This window comes from Tinamus guttatus, unplaced genomic scaffold (assembly GCF_059628265.1).
Source record: "Tinamus guttatus ecotype Peru unplaced genomic scaffold, ASM5962826v1 Tinamus_guttatus_pri_ptg000309l, whole genome shotgun sequence".
Taxonomy (NCBI): Eukaryota; Metazoa; Chordata; class Aves; order Tinamiformes; family Tinamidae; genus Tinamus; species Tinamus guttatus.
The window spans coordinates 131,757-146,085 of NW_028288843.1; the positions used below are offsets into that span (position 1 = coordinate 131,757).

Here is a 14,329-nt window from a genome sequence, read left to right on the forward strand (position 1 = left end):
CATTTGGGGGCAGAGAAAGATACTTGCTTGTGCATATTTTTGAGTACAAACAGATTGCTTGTGACACATGTGGAATGCTACCATTAAAGTGTTCTTAAGTGGAATTTATTTAAGTAGACTTCAAGTAACTGTGAAACTAAGTGTTGCGTTTGTCTGTGAACTCTTACATGTTGACAGGTACACTAAGGAGTCGATTTGTATTTTAAGTTAATACTATATGTAAACTGCTTTAGTTGTAAATTTAAGCTTGTTTCACCATTTTTATTGAACTTCTGGTTTTTAGTGTACTGACTTATGCAATATATAACTGGAATATTACCACAACTAGATTTTACTCAAACATTACTAACTACATGGATTATTTGAAAGACTGAACAACTTTTTGTAGTATTTGGACTTAAATGTGAACCTAAGTAACTACAGCATTCAGTGGTGGTGATGTGTGCTTCTCTAATGCATCTTGCTGCAAAAATGGTAAGTCTAATCTAACTGAAACAGTCGCACCATATCAAGTGGTAAAGCATTATTTATGTTACCTTCAAATTTACTGGGGCCAGCATGGTACTTGAGGGTTTTGTTTTTATCTGCTGAGATAGGTGTGGGTGGTATGTAGTGATTTTTGGAAAGAAATGACTTTCAGTGGAAACAGCTGAGCTGCTACAGTTCGGTTTCCCAGAAAAATTAGCATTTTTCAATAAATATTTAAAATCCTTGAAGGATAATTTTCTTACACTCTTTTTTATTGCTGAATGTACCCCTTATTTCACTGAACTTTCTTGAAGATTGCAGCTTTTGACAGAATTAATGTGGTTAGTATCTTCTTTCAGGAAATGGAATGAGGGGAAAATACACGACTACCTGCTGTAAGGGTTTGGCAAGACCCCTCTGCCTTCCTCAGCTCTAAACCTGTACAGCCTCCCCCTTCATAATGCAGAGAGGGAAAATCTGAAATCTGATCTACTTCTGTTCTTATTCCTGAAATGAGTTTTAAGTACTACACAATCATTCCACACCAAGCCTGAGTTCTACCTGGGGCATCAGACCTTTATTGCAGGGGTACAATAACTGGTTATGAGCTGAAAACCTTAGGTCTGGGCGTTCGTTCATAACCTCAAGAGAAATATGTGTGTTTACATAATGAGGAAGAAGGTCTGTCCCTTTTACAGCTTCCGCATTATGATTAATATAATAGTCTGAAAATAAGGGCACAGTAATAAGAAGAAAATGTATATTGGATTATATTATCTTAAAATAGGCTTAAATTGTACTATTAATGTTGTTTTACTAGTCGTGTTTTGCATTTGGAAAGCAACAACTACTAACAAATACTTCTCTGTTGATGTGAATAAAAACTTGAGTATAAAGAAATACACTTTTTAAAACCACCTACGTGTTTCTGTCCAGTTTATTTGCAAGTTTAACATGCTGTAGCTCTGCATTCAGCCTTCTTTGAGGAAAGAGAGGATGTCTTGGACTTGAGTATCATTAAATTTTCAACCATTTTTTTCTGTTTATCAAACAAAAAATTTGCTTGTTATCTTGTTAAATTAATTGATTAATTATGCTTTTATGCTGTTTAATGAGTGCTTAATTAAGACTTATTTTTACTGTTAACATTTTATTATTTATGACTCTAAGGCTACTTCCCCGGCCAGGTACTGTCATCATTTTTAGTTATATGTGCAGACTTGTAGCAGCCAGTAGAAACCACTGCAAAATAAAGTGGAAAGTAGGAGCCAGCACATGTAGACTGCAAGGTCAATTCAGCATCTCCTGTGAGGCTGGTGAGCTGAAGTGATTGGAACACTTGGTTTCATAAATCATGTCATCACAAATCTGAATTCTTTGGAGTCTTATACTTCAGCACCAGTTAAGTTTACAATTACTGTATTTAGAGTAGGTTGAGTTACCTAACATCACAGGAAAGTCACAGGTTCAGCTGGCTGTGCTTTCCTTGAAGCCTGTCTCAGAACACCCGACAAACTCAGTTTAAAATAATCATCTTAACTGAATTGATATTTTAATAGAAATAATGTTCAGGTAAAGAGTTGGAAACAGACTGCTGGGGTTGAACTAATGAGGAAACAATCTTTAAAATATAAATAATTTTATATGTTATACTAATTATATGAGAACTTGTGCACTGGCCCTCCAGTAGCTGATGCCTGCTCTTTCAGCCTGATAGACATGTAAGTCAAACATATACAACCCCTTCTAAAGGATAGGGGCAGATTAGGTGCTTTGCCATAACATATCTTGATCCATCTAGCATTAAGATATGACTCAATAAATATAAGCTCTGAAGAGCTGACTAGCCTTTGCCAGAGATTATTAAGTCTTTTCCCATTAACCATGACATCTGAAAAATGCAAATAAAGGTTATTAAGAGAGCAGCTAGACACTGATTAAAAGCACTCTCAGGAAACACAGTATAGGTTCCTATCTTTAATCTTGTATAGAAAAGATAGAAGAACAACAGTAGACATTATAAGAAACATGCATATGACTTTACTTTAAAGTACAAAATTATTAAAAATAGAGGCTTATGGTACTTTAGGTACCTAAAAAGTAGTAAAACTGTAGGGGGCTGCAGTTTCTTACATCCAAGAACTATCAAAATGATTTTCTTTTCCCTAGGTCCTCTTTGGTACTACAAGGCTGAGGTTTTGCTTAAGCTGGAACCTTCAATTTCTCTCTTACTTCACAGTGATGTTAATGATGCTGATGTCCTCATAGGGTTTGTCGGTTTTGGGATTCACTTTGACATTTGAAATTCTCTGAACAACTTCCATTCCCTTAGTCACCCGTCCAAACACAGTGTGCTTGTTGTCTAGCCAAGGCTGTTAAAGGTATGAGAAGAGAAAAGTCATATTAAAACAGAAAATAAGAGGTGTACACTCAATGCAACTGAGGAAGAAAATGAGCTAGAGTAAATGTATGTAAATATTTTACATATGCAGGCTATTAAACTAAACAGCATTATACATGGTATGCAAACTGCTGTTTTAACAACTAAAAGGGTGCAGCTCATGCACATTCATAGGCATTTGAGAAATCTTTTGGAAGATGAGTCTAAAGTACTACAGAGGGTAAGTTCTAGTAATGCAGTAGCATTTTGCCGCTTTCTGTTTTTAACTATGATTTAGTTTGTAAAAGTGCTGTTTCCATACAGCAGTTTGATGTACCATGTCCAAAAACGTGGAACCATTTCAGCAATAGCCAAAGTTTTTTTCCAGTTTAAACCAGTCTGTTAAGTATGCCAATAATGCAAAACTGTAAAAGTGTCAGCCCTACCTAGCATTTGATATGGCCCTTACATTTTCAAAAGGGCCTCTGCTGATCACAGATGACAAAAACACCTTCCATAAAGGAGTGTTGCAGTAGAGTTAATAGAGCCTGCCATTTCCACATGCAGCACTTATTTCCAAAATAGCAAAGGTTACTTGGACAGTAATGTTTTCCTTTTTCATCATAAGATCTACTGTATTTACTTTTTACTACACAGTTAACCTCTTTAATACTAGTAGCTTTAATACTACTTACCGTGGGCACCACTGTTATAAAAAATTGTGATCCATTAGTATTTGGTCCTGCATTAGCCATACTGAGTGTATAAGGTCGGTCATGTCGTAAAGTTGAATGAAACTCATCTTCAAATTCTCCTCCCCAAATACTTTCACCTCCCATTCCTGTACCTGTGGGATCACCTGTCTGAATCATGAAACCCTGCACAAAAATTCAATATGTTACTGTGTCATCGTTAGAGTAAATGAGCCAAAGATCTTTCTCCCAAGTTTCAGGGTTTTTTTTTCCTACTTTGTCAGTTGCAGGACAACTTTGCTTAGTGATAGAGCTCTTCAGACTACAGAATTGTTCAGATATTGCAGGGAATTATACAACCATTTCAAAAATCCTCTGTGCAAAGCGGAAATGAAAATATAACTTTTGGGTCAATTCCGTCAACATTATGTAAACCAACAACAACAAAAAAAACTTTTTACAAGTTACCTTGATAATACGGTGAAATATGTGTCCATTGTAATAGCCATTTCTGCTGTGCACACAGAAGTTTTCCACTGTTTTGGGACACCTAAAATCATTCAATAGAAAATACAGGCTACGATAAGTATTTTATTGTATTATGGCAATACTCTAATGATTTCTGTTGAGACTGAGACCCTGTTGTACTGAGTCCTTTAGCAGGGCGCTAGCTCTAGTCCCTTTTCTACCCACCCTCCAGTTAGAACCAGAATCTTTAGGCACATATCTGTCTTTCAGCCTGCAGCCCCTCCAGATGAAACAATTCAATCCAAAGTAAATAGAAAAAAGTGAATGATAGGCAACACAGGAAATATATTGTGCATTAGTGCCCTCTCACTGTTGCTTAGACCAGTTTTTACCCTTGTTTACTTCTACTTGTCATAATCGGGTGTCTGCTCGGGTACAGTAGGGTAACCTGCTGTATCAAGAAACTGAGGAAACAAGGCCAGAGAAAAAGAGGGGGAAGAGAACCATTCCTAGCTTGGTATGTATCTCTTGGATACCAATATTGGAGAACACAGAAGGAAAGAAGAAACAGTAACAGAAAGTACCAAAGACATACTCGACAGGAAAAAGCTTGGTGTGAATGTCTCCCATGCTTGTGTGGATAATGGCACTGTCAGAAACTCTCTTGGGACCTTCTGCCTGAGTGGCTGCCATGACCTCTTCTTTAGAAGGTTTCTCATTAAACACATCTCTGTCAGAATCTGCACTCTTAGTATCTTCTGGTTCACGTTTAGTAAACTGAAAAACAAAACCACAGAAGGTTACCTTCTTTATCTTACACAGTGCTCTGCACATAAGACAGTGTGATTATTCAGCCTGCTTAACACTCAAATAGATTTGAAATGTAGACAGAATCCACAGATGCTTGAATTAAGTGCATGATCAGCACAAATTCCAACACAACTATTTGTAAATCCAAGTAGCTTTTTCTAAGATTGCAATATCTTCTAGTTCAGAACTGTGTTTTAGAAAGAGGTGGTGTGTATTGAAATGTTCCATTATATCCCAACTAACTAGCAGGGCTTTTGGCTTCATTACAAAAACATACTGAAGTTTGCAGGATAGCACGCTTCTGAACTGTAACCTAAACCACAATTCAAGCACAGATAAGGCAATGGACAGCTGGACCTCTAGCCTCCACTGTGATTTTCTCCCCATTTAACCATGAACTACTCCAGAAGTGCCTGTCCATTTTGCTTATTCACTGCATCTCATCCAAAATCTAAACTGTGAAGCAGAGGAAGACTCCCAGTCTTTGTTATTTACCTACAAGGCACTTCAGTGCTATGGAGTCCTCATGCTTCTCTGAATTTAATTATTTTATGCTTATTATATATTTCATACATATGATTAATTATTGTTTTAATTGGTGTAAGATCTGGTCAGGATTTTTAGATGTTCCTGTATTAGATTACTAAACCACACCAAAAACCTCTGCTCTTCTCAAAGAACTATAATTTAGACATCAAAAAAAAAAAAAAGGCTTGAGCAACATAGTGAAAACAAAATTAGAGACTAAAGAGTCAATTTTTAGTCATTTCAAGCCAAAAATTCTAGAATATTGTTATAAGTTATTGAGATACCTCTGGAAAAGTTGCATTTGCAAATGTTCAATACAGAAAGCAGTGGAAAGGGACAAGGAGAAAGCATCAATACAAGAACGGAGTTATTCAAACAGAAGACACACACATACCATATAAAACCTGTTTTTCTTAAAAGCTGTGCAGATTACTGTTGGATCAGGCTGGATGTTCTGGAGAACAGGGTTTTCAGATGCCTTCATCTCTATAGTGATTGCAGCACGATGTTTCTTTGCTACTCCTTGGAACAGAGCTAGTTGCATCACCCTGATGTTTTCTTGTTTGCCCAAGATACGAATACACCTGAAGTACAAGATGTTACAAGGTGTAATGACTACTACTTGTTCGTAATTTGTCCAGAGAGTCTTCTCTCTGACCGCAAGAAATTTGAATCAAGATTTCTAAAGCCTTCTCAAAATTATTTTTACTGCCTTTTTTTTTTTTTTGTACAGACTGTTTACAGTGCTTCTCTATTTGAACTTGTTACAGCATTTACCAGTCATTCTCCTTCCCCATAACAACTCAACTCCATTGATCCACATTCACTTTATCTTACCCTATCTAGTTGGTCAGGAATTAATTGATTATGTATTTTTAGTAACAAAACCCTTTCCCTATTTCTCTCTTTATTTTAAACCATATTTTCTTAATAAATGGGGGAAAATCTTATTTGCAGTCTAATTTAAGGCTTCAAGGAGAAAAGAAAAAAAAGGGGAGGGGAGAAGGGAGAGATATCCACATTCATAGCAAGTCTGCAAGTTTTAAACATACTAGAAATTGGAATGAATATAGACTTTGAAACAAACATGTATTTCATGTCTCACTGGAACTTACCTGTTGGTCTCTACATTTATGACCTTAATGCCCAACATTGTTCCATAGAGAACGAAGTGTCCAGTTTCATCAAAAACTATGTTAATCAATTTTACTGCATCCACTTTCTCCAGCTCACGCTCAACAGCCATGCGGCGCCCAAACTCCATGTCTGGTAACTGCTGTCTCATCTGCTGAAGTTCAGTAAACATCTACATAAAAAAACAAAAGCAAATATATATGTATATACTTACAATATGAACATACTTTAAACTTTCAATCCAGCAGATTAGGAAATAAAGAATTCAAATGAGACTAATCAGATCTTAAAACGGCCTGAAGAATTAAAACACAAAAAAGGTGGTGGGGGGGAAGGTATTTGTGTAGCGTCTAATAGGCATATTGTAGTACTTAGACATCAAATAGAAGAAAAAAATACATAGCTAGCTAACAAAATTATTCAAAGATCATAAATGTATTTTTACATTATTATGATTTTATATTTAATAAAATATTTGTATTAACACAAAAATATAAATAAAAAATCAAGAACTGAGTTTTTGCAATACAGCTTATCTAAATCAGTAAGAATTAATTTTTGATTAGAAAAATGTAAATACCAAGGAAGAGAACCGGAAAACCTTTCTGTAAGAGAAACACAGCAATGAAGCTTAATTTTCAGAAACAGATAATAATGTAGGTGAACGTGCTGGAAAGTAAATTCAAATAAATACATAAAAATCCCCCCCAAAAAGAGAAGCAAGACTGAACTCACGCTCAGAGATTCATCAAAGACTCTCATGAGCTTCCCCGTCAAGAACCGGAAAATTCTAACTTTCCTGTCAGACCCCAGAGTTGCCATTTTCTTGCCGTCAGGTGAAAAACTTATACTGGATGGGTAAGCCTTGCATTTAGCAAATTCATATAAATCAGTGTCCGTTTTATACTCCCAGTTCACATTCTTGGGAAACTTATATTCATGAGGAGTACCAGTCCAGTACTCAATCATTCCAGATTTGTCAGAAGACACTACTACTTTGTAGACAGGGTTCAACCGTATCTGAGTAAGAGAGGATGTATGCAGTTTATCAAAAACATGAAGCGGCTCATTATTTCCTCGTCCATCATATATGAATATTTTTCCTGTGCTCTTCTCAGATGTGGCAACAGAAGAGATGGCATCTCCAGGGCAATATACCCATTCACATTGGCCAGGGCAGTAGCTGCAACAAAAAGTGGAAGGAAAAAAAAAAACAAGTAAGAAGCACTGATTTTACTTAGGTGAGAAATGAATTACGCTTTCAACTTAAAATCAAGGATCTCAAGCACATTTTGAACCTTACTAGTCTTGCTAATATCTGACCTGCTAAACTTGAATGGTGTTACAGCCAAACTGTTCCAAACAACACAAATCAGTGGATGCAGCAGTTAGCCAGCCTCTCTTGTTCTCACATTGTTTCATAAAGAGGCTGTGACAGAGAGCTGATGTAGAAGAGCATGGGTAAAAAAGAAGAAAAGGGATGGAAATCCAAAGTAACAGCACCAGTGCAGGATTAGTGACTAAGCAGTAATCTTTACGAGTCAATAACATTTCTCATCTGTCTGGAAAGCAGTTATGCCATTCAATGCACATGAAGACAAACACACATTTGCCACCTACTTAAGGCAAAGTGCAGCTTTGTATAATCAGAATACAAACTTATTAACAAGGATTCCATGATACTAAGACAACCAGGCTATAGGTGTTCTGAATTATTTTAAGAATAAATGCATTTGCTACTAGCAATGTTATAACTTGCTACTAGCAAAAGTTATAACTTTTTGTTTGTAAAAGAGTCTCTATGCAAAGATTCTGAGAATCAAAACTACACAACAGACCATAAAGGCAGGATACAAACTCCATAGGAAAACCTTGTTTAGCATCCTTTCACAGAACAAACACTGAGAACTGGCAGATACTAATCATTTAGATTTTTAACAGCTGTCTGGCAATAATTCTCCGAGGAAGGACGATTTGAGGCTTTCTTTGGAAAGGAGTTGTTCCACTAACAAAACCAGAACTTTTGATGAGGCTCACTAAAGGGATAGGAGGCAAAACTACTGCAGTGTGATGTCCCATTGCTCTGTGTGCTGTTACCCAAACTTCTATGTGAACTGGCCCTTTTCCAGATCACTGAGGGAAACAGAACGCATGGAGATTTGCAGATAACTACACTGTAGAGTTTAGTTAAAACTGAAAGGATCCAGAGAATTTGAGGCGAAGCTCATCGACCACAAAACATAGTGACCCATGTGTACCCAAGCAGGCAATGCCAGATAATGCAGGTTGAAAGGATTGCGTGGTACTGATGAATTCTATACCCACTATAGCCAGCCTGAGCAAACGGCTATGAAAAATTCCTTAGGCAGGTTGACAGACACTGTTTGCTCAATAAATAGTAATGCAGACCATAAAGCTACAAAACAATGAGATTTTAAGAAGAGTATTTACAAACAACAGTTTATGATACAGTTGTAATATAAATGTTGTTTGTATGTATTCTATTTTATCCTATAACTTTGCATTAGTAACACAAGATTGTTAAGCAGAAAACATCAGCAAAAGCTAAAAACTGAGGCTAACTGAGGACTTTTTTCCCCCTTGCAGCAGACAGAAGAGAGAGACTCTATTCTTATGGGCTAAGCACATTACCTGGAGATTGCTACTAACACTACCACAAGCAGAGAAGCTAATATAAGCATTGACATAGGAATTCTGAAAGGTGTTTGGGTATTTTATTTTTTTAGCATCTTTCATAGCACTGAAAGTTTTACCACTATTTCAGTCCAAAGAACTATGACAATACTAAACATTTTTGAGTTTAAACTTCTATTCAACTTTAGAATTAACCAACAAATAGTAGACAACAAGGAATAAATATTTTTGGATTTCAGAAAGACTGTAGATACATAATTTTCTTCTGCTATTCTTTGTATAGCATTCTTTGATTCTCCCATTTTCCAAATCCACCCTTGTAAAAATCTGAAAGTTTATTTTCCCTTGTTATTGATACAATTCCAATAATATCCATTCCTATTTCTTACAAGTTATTCAGCTACATACTGTATAATTACAAAAAATCTATAATAGCAACACTAAGGAAGATGGGATTGTACTTTTTAAAGAAGAAAAATGCTATCCCTAATCAACAAAGAGGATGGCACATACTCTCCAACAGCTCCTGCTAACCTGCAACTATTGTTGGCTATGATTTTTAAATCCAGCACCAGACAGCAGGGGAAAGAGAAAAAAAAAGAGAGAAAAAAAAAAAAACTAACTCTGCATACCACATCTTTGTAGCTATCTGTCCCAGAAGAATGGCATAAGCATTTACCGCTCTTAAGCAGGGTACAACATCCTATATTTCTCTTTTAAACCAGGCAATCTCCAAGCCAGTGGAGGTATTTTGAATGAGGCAACTTAGCAAAATTTGACTTCATATAACTTATCTCTTATGCAAAATAACTCCAAACATTTTATAATCTCTACTTTTTTTTTAAGGACCAAGTCACTTACCCAAGCTTCAGCATGTTGATCATATCAAAGTTGACCACATCAAACACCTTCATTGCTTTGTCATCTCCAACTGAACAGAATAAAGCCCCCTCTGAGCTAACAGCAATACACTCAATAACTCCTATAAGAAAGTTAGTATATACTATTAGGACACTGGAAAGAGACATCCTTCATTTCAATATCCCACAGAAAAGGGAGACAGAGACACTAATTAAAGATATACAGAAGCCTAGAGATGTTTCTCAACCGTTTCTTCAACATTTTTAAAGTTAGAAGACATATATTTTTTTAAAAAGCCCACTTTGTATTTTATCCTTATTTGGAATTTGGAAGCAGACAAGTAAAGTTGAATTACTCTTCTTCGGATTGTATGCACCCTGTTCACTCATTTCTAAATAGAAACTCTCCCTGTGTATTGGACATTCACCCCAAAAGCAGGACACAAAGCAATGCAAAGGATGTAGGGGGTCCAGACAAGGAGACTCATCAAGTTTGGTTCCCAGCTCATCCCTCTTGCAGTTTGGAGCAGGATGGAACAGGACAGGGGAATGAAGGAACCCAGATGGATATCACTTTATCCCCACTGCAGTAGGTACATCCTTGAACTCCTCTTGCTTTGCACTGTGCTGCCTGTTCAAAACACTATAAGAAAAAAAAATCGTTTATAAATGACAAGGTAATTTCTCACCTAGATGGCTACGAAAATGCTTAACAAACTCAATCCCTTCTTCTATTTTTTTCCAGAACTTTACATGCCCGTCATGACTGGCTGTTATGATAAAATCTGTCCTGCAAGTGCAAAAGAAAAAAAGGAAGAAATTCACATACAATGTATTTCCACACTGCTGTTGAGAAGTAATTTGCATTCTATGATTCTATGATTAAGATAGTACAATTAACGCTGTGAAGAAAATGAACTTTAAACAAATTACTGTGACCGTTGTCTAAATAGGCACCCTCAGTCCTGAAAAAGCAAACGAATATTTTAAGATACTCTCTGCTAATCTATAAAAGGAGAACAGCCTGAATTCAAGAAATATTAATTTTGATATACTTTTATATATATTTTAGTATTAATTTGCTACTCTTTAGGTTTAGTTTGACAGTAGTTTACTAAAAATATGTCTCCTAAAGGTAAGAGCAATTGATGCAATTATGCTGAGTCATAGTTTTGTCTGTTTACAGCCAATTTCTCTTATTTCTGTATATAACTGCAATAAGGCTTTTCAAAACACATTTTAGTCTATTTAGTCATCTTCTCCATAAGCCCTTTCCGTTATATTTAGTTTTGAAAACCTTAAAATGCTACCTCTGAACACAATAACTTTCCATTATTACATTTCTTCAATGAAAACTTTCCCTCATACACAAGAACATATTACTGACAATAATATACTATGAAAAATAAGAGACTTACTTAGTACATGCTACATGGGTAATGACATCTCTGTGCATGTAACTGCGTTCATACATTGAAGCACTTGGTAGATTTTCAAGATAGACATGTTCAAATTCAAGGACTGAAAAGAATAAAAGGAAAAAAATCAGAAAATTTTGTGTTCATAAAGATACAGCCAGTTTCCTCTCCTCATTAATTACCCTAGAACCAGCACTAGAATTTCATCCTAATACAGCATGTGGTTTGATGCTCAGATGGATGATGCTCCAGGCTCATAGCAGACAAAAGCCCCGCGGACTCTGCTTTCAACCAGGAAGAGGCCTACTTCTAAAGCAACTCTTGTCTTGGCCTTCTGAATGTGCAAAAAGCATCTTAAAAATATGAATATGCTAAGCTTATTATTGATACAACTCCTTCCTTAATAAAGTTGTTGGAAGATACAAATCATTTAACTGAGAAAATATTTAACTTCACTACTTATTTAAAGCAAACCTTTCACAAAATAATATGTCCACAAGAGTGTCAGAGGATGTTTTTAATAGTACTTTAATAGCACTTTTACCCAGATCACCGACTACCTCAGGGCTCAATTTCCTGCTATATGTACACTCTGACATGTCTGACGTGTCATCCTAAGAAACTTTAAGGTACTGTGATAAAGGGGATCATAAACATTTTTTTTCCTCCCCTCCTCAGCCCAAATTAGGTCATTGTTATGAGATCCACAGCCCCATTCAAGAATTACACCGCCACCTCTAAGGACGGGCACTTGCCCGTTGTACTTTTTAACCTGAAGTGACGCCCGGTTCGGGCGGCGGCCCCGCTCCCGGCGCCGCGCGGCCGGCAGGGACACGGAGGCGCCTCCCGGCCGCGCGGGCAGCAGCGGCAGGAGCGCGCGGCTGAGCCCGCGCCACATCCCCTCGCAGCCCACTCGCTTTTCCGACCTGCCAAGAGATCAGCACGTGTCAAACACGGGCCAGGGGCTCTCCCCGCCTGGCCGGGGGCAGCCCTGCCACAAGGTCCCGCTCGGCGGCAGCGCAACCCGAAGGGGCGGCCGAGGGCCCTGCGCCCCCCGTTACCTCTCCGCTTCTTGGCCTGCGCTGCCTCCCCGGGCAGCGGCCCGACCCAGCGCTCCTCGTCCTCCCCTTCGGCCTCGGCCTCAGGCGCGGCCTCGCCGCCCTCGTCCGCCCCGGCCCCATCGCGCTGCTTCCTCTTGCGCTCCGGCTCCCCCGCCTCCATGCTGCCGCACGTCACTTCACCGCGACACCGCCCCCTCGACCGCCCGCCTTGCGCAGGGCCCGGCAGTGACGTCACCCGTCGGCGACGAGGCGCAGCCAGTGAGCGCGGAGCGCGCGCAGACTTGGGCGCCACCGGGCCAGGCCGCGCGGAGCTGCCATGGTAACGGGGGGGGAACCCGGGGAGCCGCTACGGGAGCCGGGGCCGCCATTAGCGGCGCGACCCCCGCCCTGCCCTCCGCTCCACTCCGCGCCCTGCCTTCCCTGTCGCCTCTTCCTTCCCTAACGTTTCTCTTCCCAGACCTGCCCTTGCTCTGCTTTCTTGTCTCTGCGTTTCTCGGCGCTGAATTTGAACGTGACTTGAAACATCTTTTGCCTGAAGTTTGCTTGTTCCCTTGAGACCTCGATTAGAGGCCTCTCTTGCATCGTCTCTTCTGCCTCCGGCAAATTATATATTTGTCATTGACACACTTTGTTACACAGGTACTCCCTATTCATGGAGCAAAGTGGAGAGCTTCTAGAAAGTTTGAAAGTGAAACAAAATGTCTTTTTGTATTATGAAAGCAAAACAAAACAAAAAGAATAGTATGAGGAGAAATTGTGGAGGGGAGGAAAGTAAATATCCTTACCTAATTATGTACCCCTAAGAGGGAGCAAGAGGGAACATACATGCAGGGGCATGTGTGTACTGCAGCTTGTTTCAAATAGGGGTTGACACCGGTTAGTGCTTTTATGAGGTGAAAGAAATCACATAGGAGGGAAGAAGGGGAGCAGGACCTCTCTCTCTCAAACGTTTCTGTCTCTATTTCAGTCTCCTCTGGGCCTGCTTGGCTGCAGGGCAGCTAAATCCAAGCTACCTGCCTGACCCAGGGCTCCCTCCAGCTTTCTGCCAGGATGCAAGTTATCTAGTCACACGTCATCTGTGTTTGTCTCCTTTCCTGTTTTCGCTCTGAACCACAAGTTTACATCTCATCTCAAGCATGCCTGGCTTTTCTTAGTCTTCTGTGGGGGACTTTGCTGGAGGCATTTCAGAGTCTTGATAAATTATGTGAACTGGTTCTCTTTCATGTTGTGGAGTCATTCCAAGGCTCCTAGGAAGATAATGATTTTTCCTTTGCAAAAACTGTTCTCTTTAGGCCTTATCAGATCGTGGCATCCAAATTTTTTTTTAGTGTTCTGTTTTTAATTATTGATGCAACAAATTTGCCAGGAAAACTTATTAGAATTATTGCTATGTCTCAATTCCCTGGAATACTTCTTAAGATACATTTTTTTTTTGTTAGCCATTCTACAGCAGCATACTTGAACTCCGGAATTAAAGCTTTTCTTTGTCCATATGTATTTGTTAATATATCTTTCCAGACACTTTGTTGTTGTTGTTGTTGTTCTGAGAAAGAACGAACAGTTGACTTGGGATTTCTGCATCATCAAGATGACAAAATTGTCATTTACTTCTTCATTAGATCTTTATCTTATTTTCATCTCAAGCTATTTGAGAGTTTTGGTGATATGTTTAAGTATTCCTAAAGGCTTTCTGAATCTCTTATATTTAGGAAATTCCTATTGATTACCTTTAAAATTTTTCCTTTTGAAAGTGCCACTTTGGCCCTTCTCTTTTTCCTCTTAGTTGCTATTGTTTCTAAATTTATTTGTTTTTATTTGACCCAACAGCTCCTCAAACTTAAATATTACCAGCGAT

At 38.5% G+C, this 14,329-nt stretch overlaps 1 protein-coding gene across 1 annotated transcript; it reads right to left on the reverse strand.

Moving 5' to 3' along the window:
- Positions 1-2,639: 2,639 nt before the first annotated feature.
- On the reverse strand, positions 2,640-12,634 carry PPWD1 (peptidylprolyl isomerase domain and WD repeat containing 1). Its single transcript, XM_088528471.1, has 11 exons — positions 12,475-12,634; positions 11,414-11,516; positions 10,685-10,785; positions 9,997-10,117; positions 7,216-7,663; positions 6,462-6,652; positions 5,741-5,930; positions 4,604-4,785; positions 4,009-4,090; positions 3,544-3,726; positions 2,640-2,840 (listed from the first exon to the last, which is right to left on the reverse strand). The coding sequence occupies exons 1-11, from the start codon at positions 12,632-12,634 to the stop codon at positions 2,697-2,699; spliced, it is 1,905 nt and encodes a 634-aa protein (XP_088384597.1). The 3' UTR covers positions 2,640-2,696.
- Positions 12,635-14,329: the final 1,695 nt, after the last annotated feature.

What these genes read in the sequence shown, in the direction of transcription:
- PPWD1 (XM_088528471.1), bottom strand. Translation starts at nt 12,634, where the DNA reads ATGGAGGCGGGGGAGCCGGAGCGCAAGAGGAAGCAGCGCGATGGGGCC. An exon ending in ATCAACATGCTGAAGCTTGG is followed by an intron (nt 7,664 to 9,996) that starts GTAAGTGACTTG and finishes TTTTTGTTGCAG; the next exon opens with CTACTGCCCTGGCCAATGTG. An exon ending in TTATAACAGTGGTGCCCACG is followed by an intron (nt 2,841 to 3,543) that starts GTAAGTAGTATT and finishes TACCTTTAACAG; the next exon opens with CCTTGGCTAGACAACAAGCA.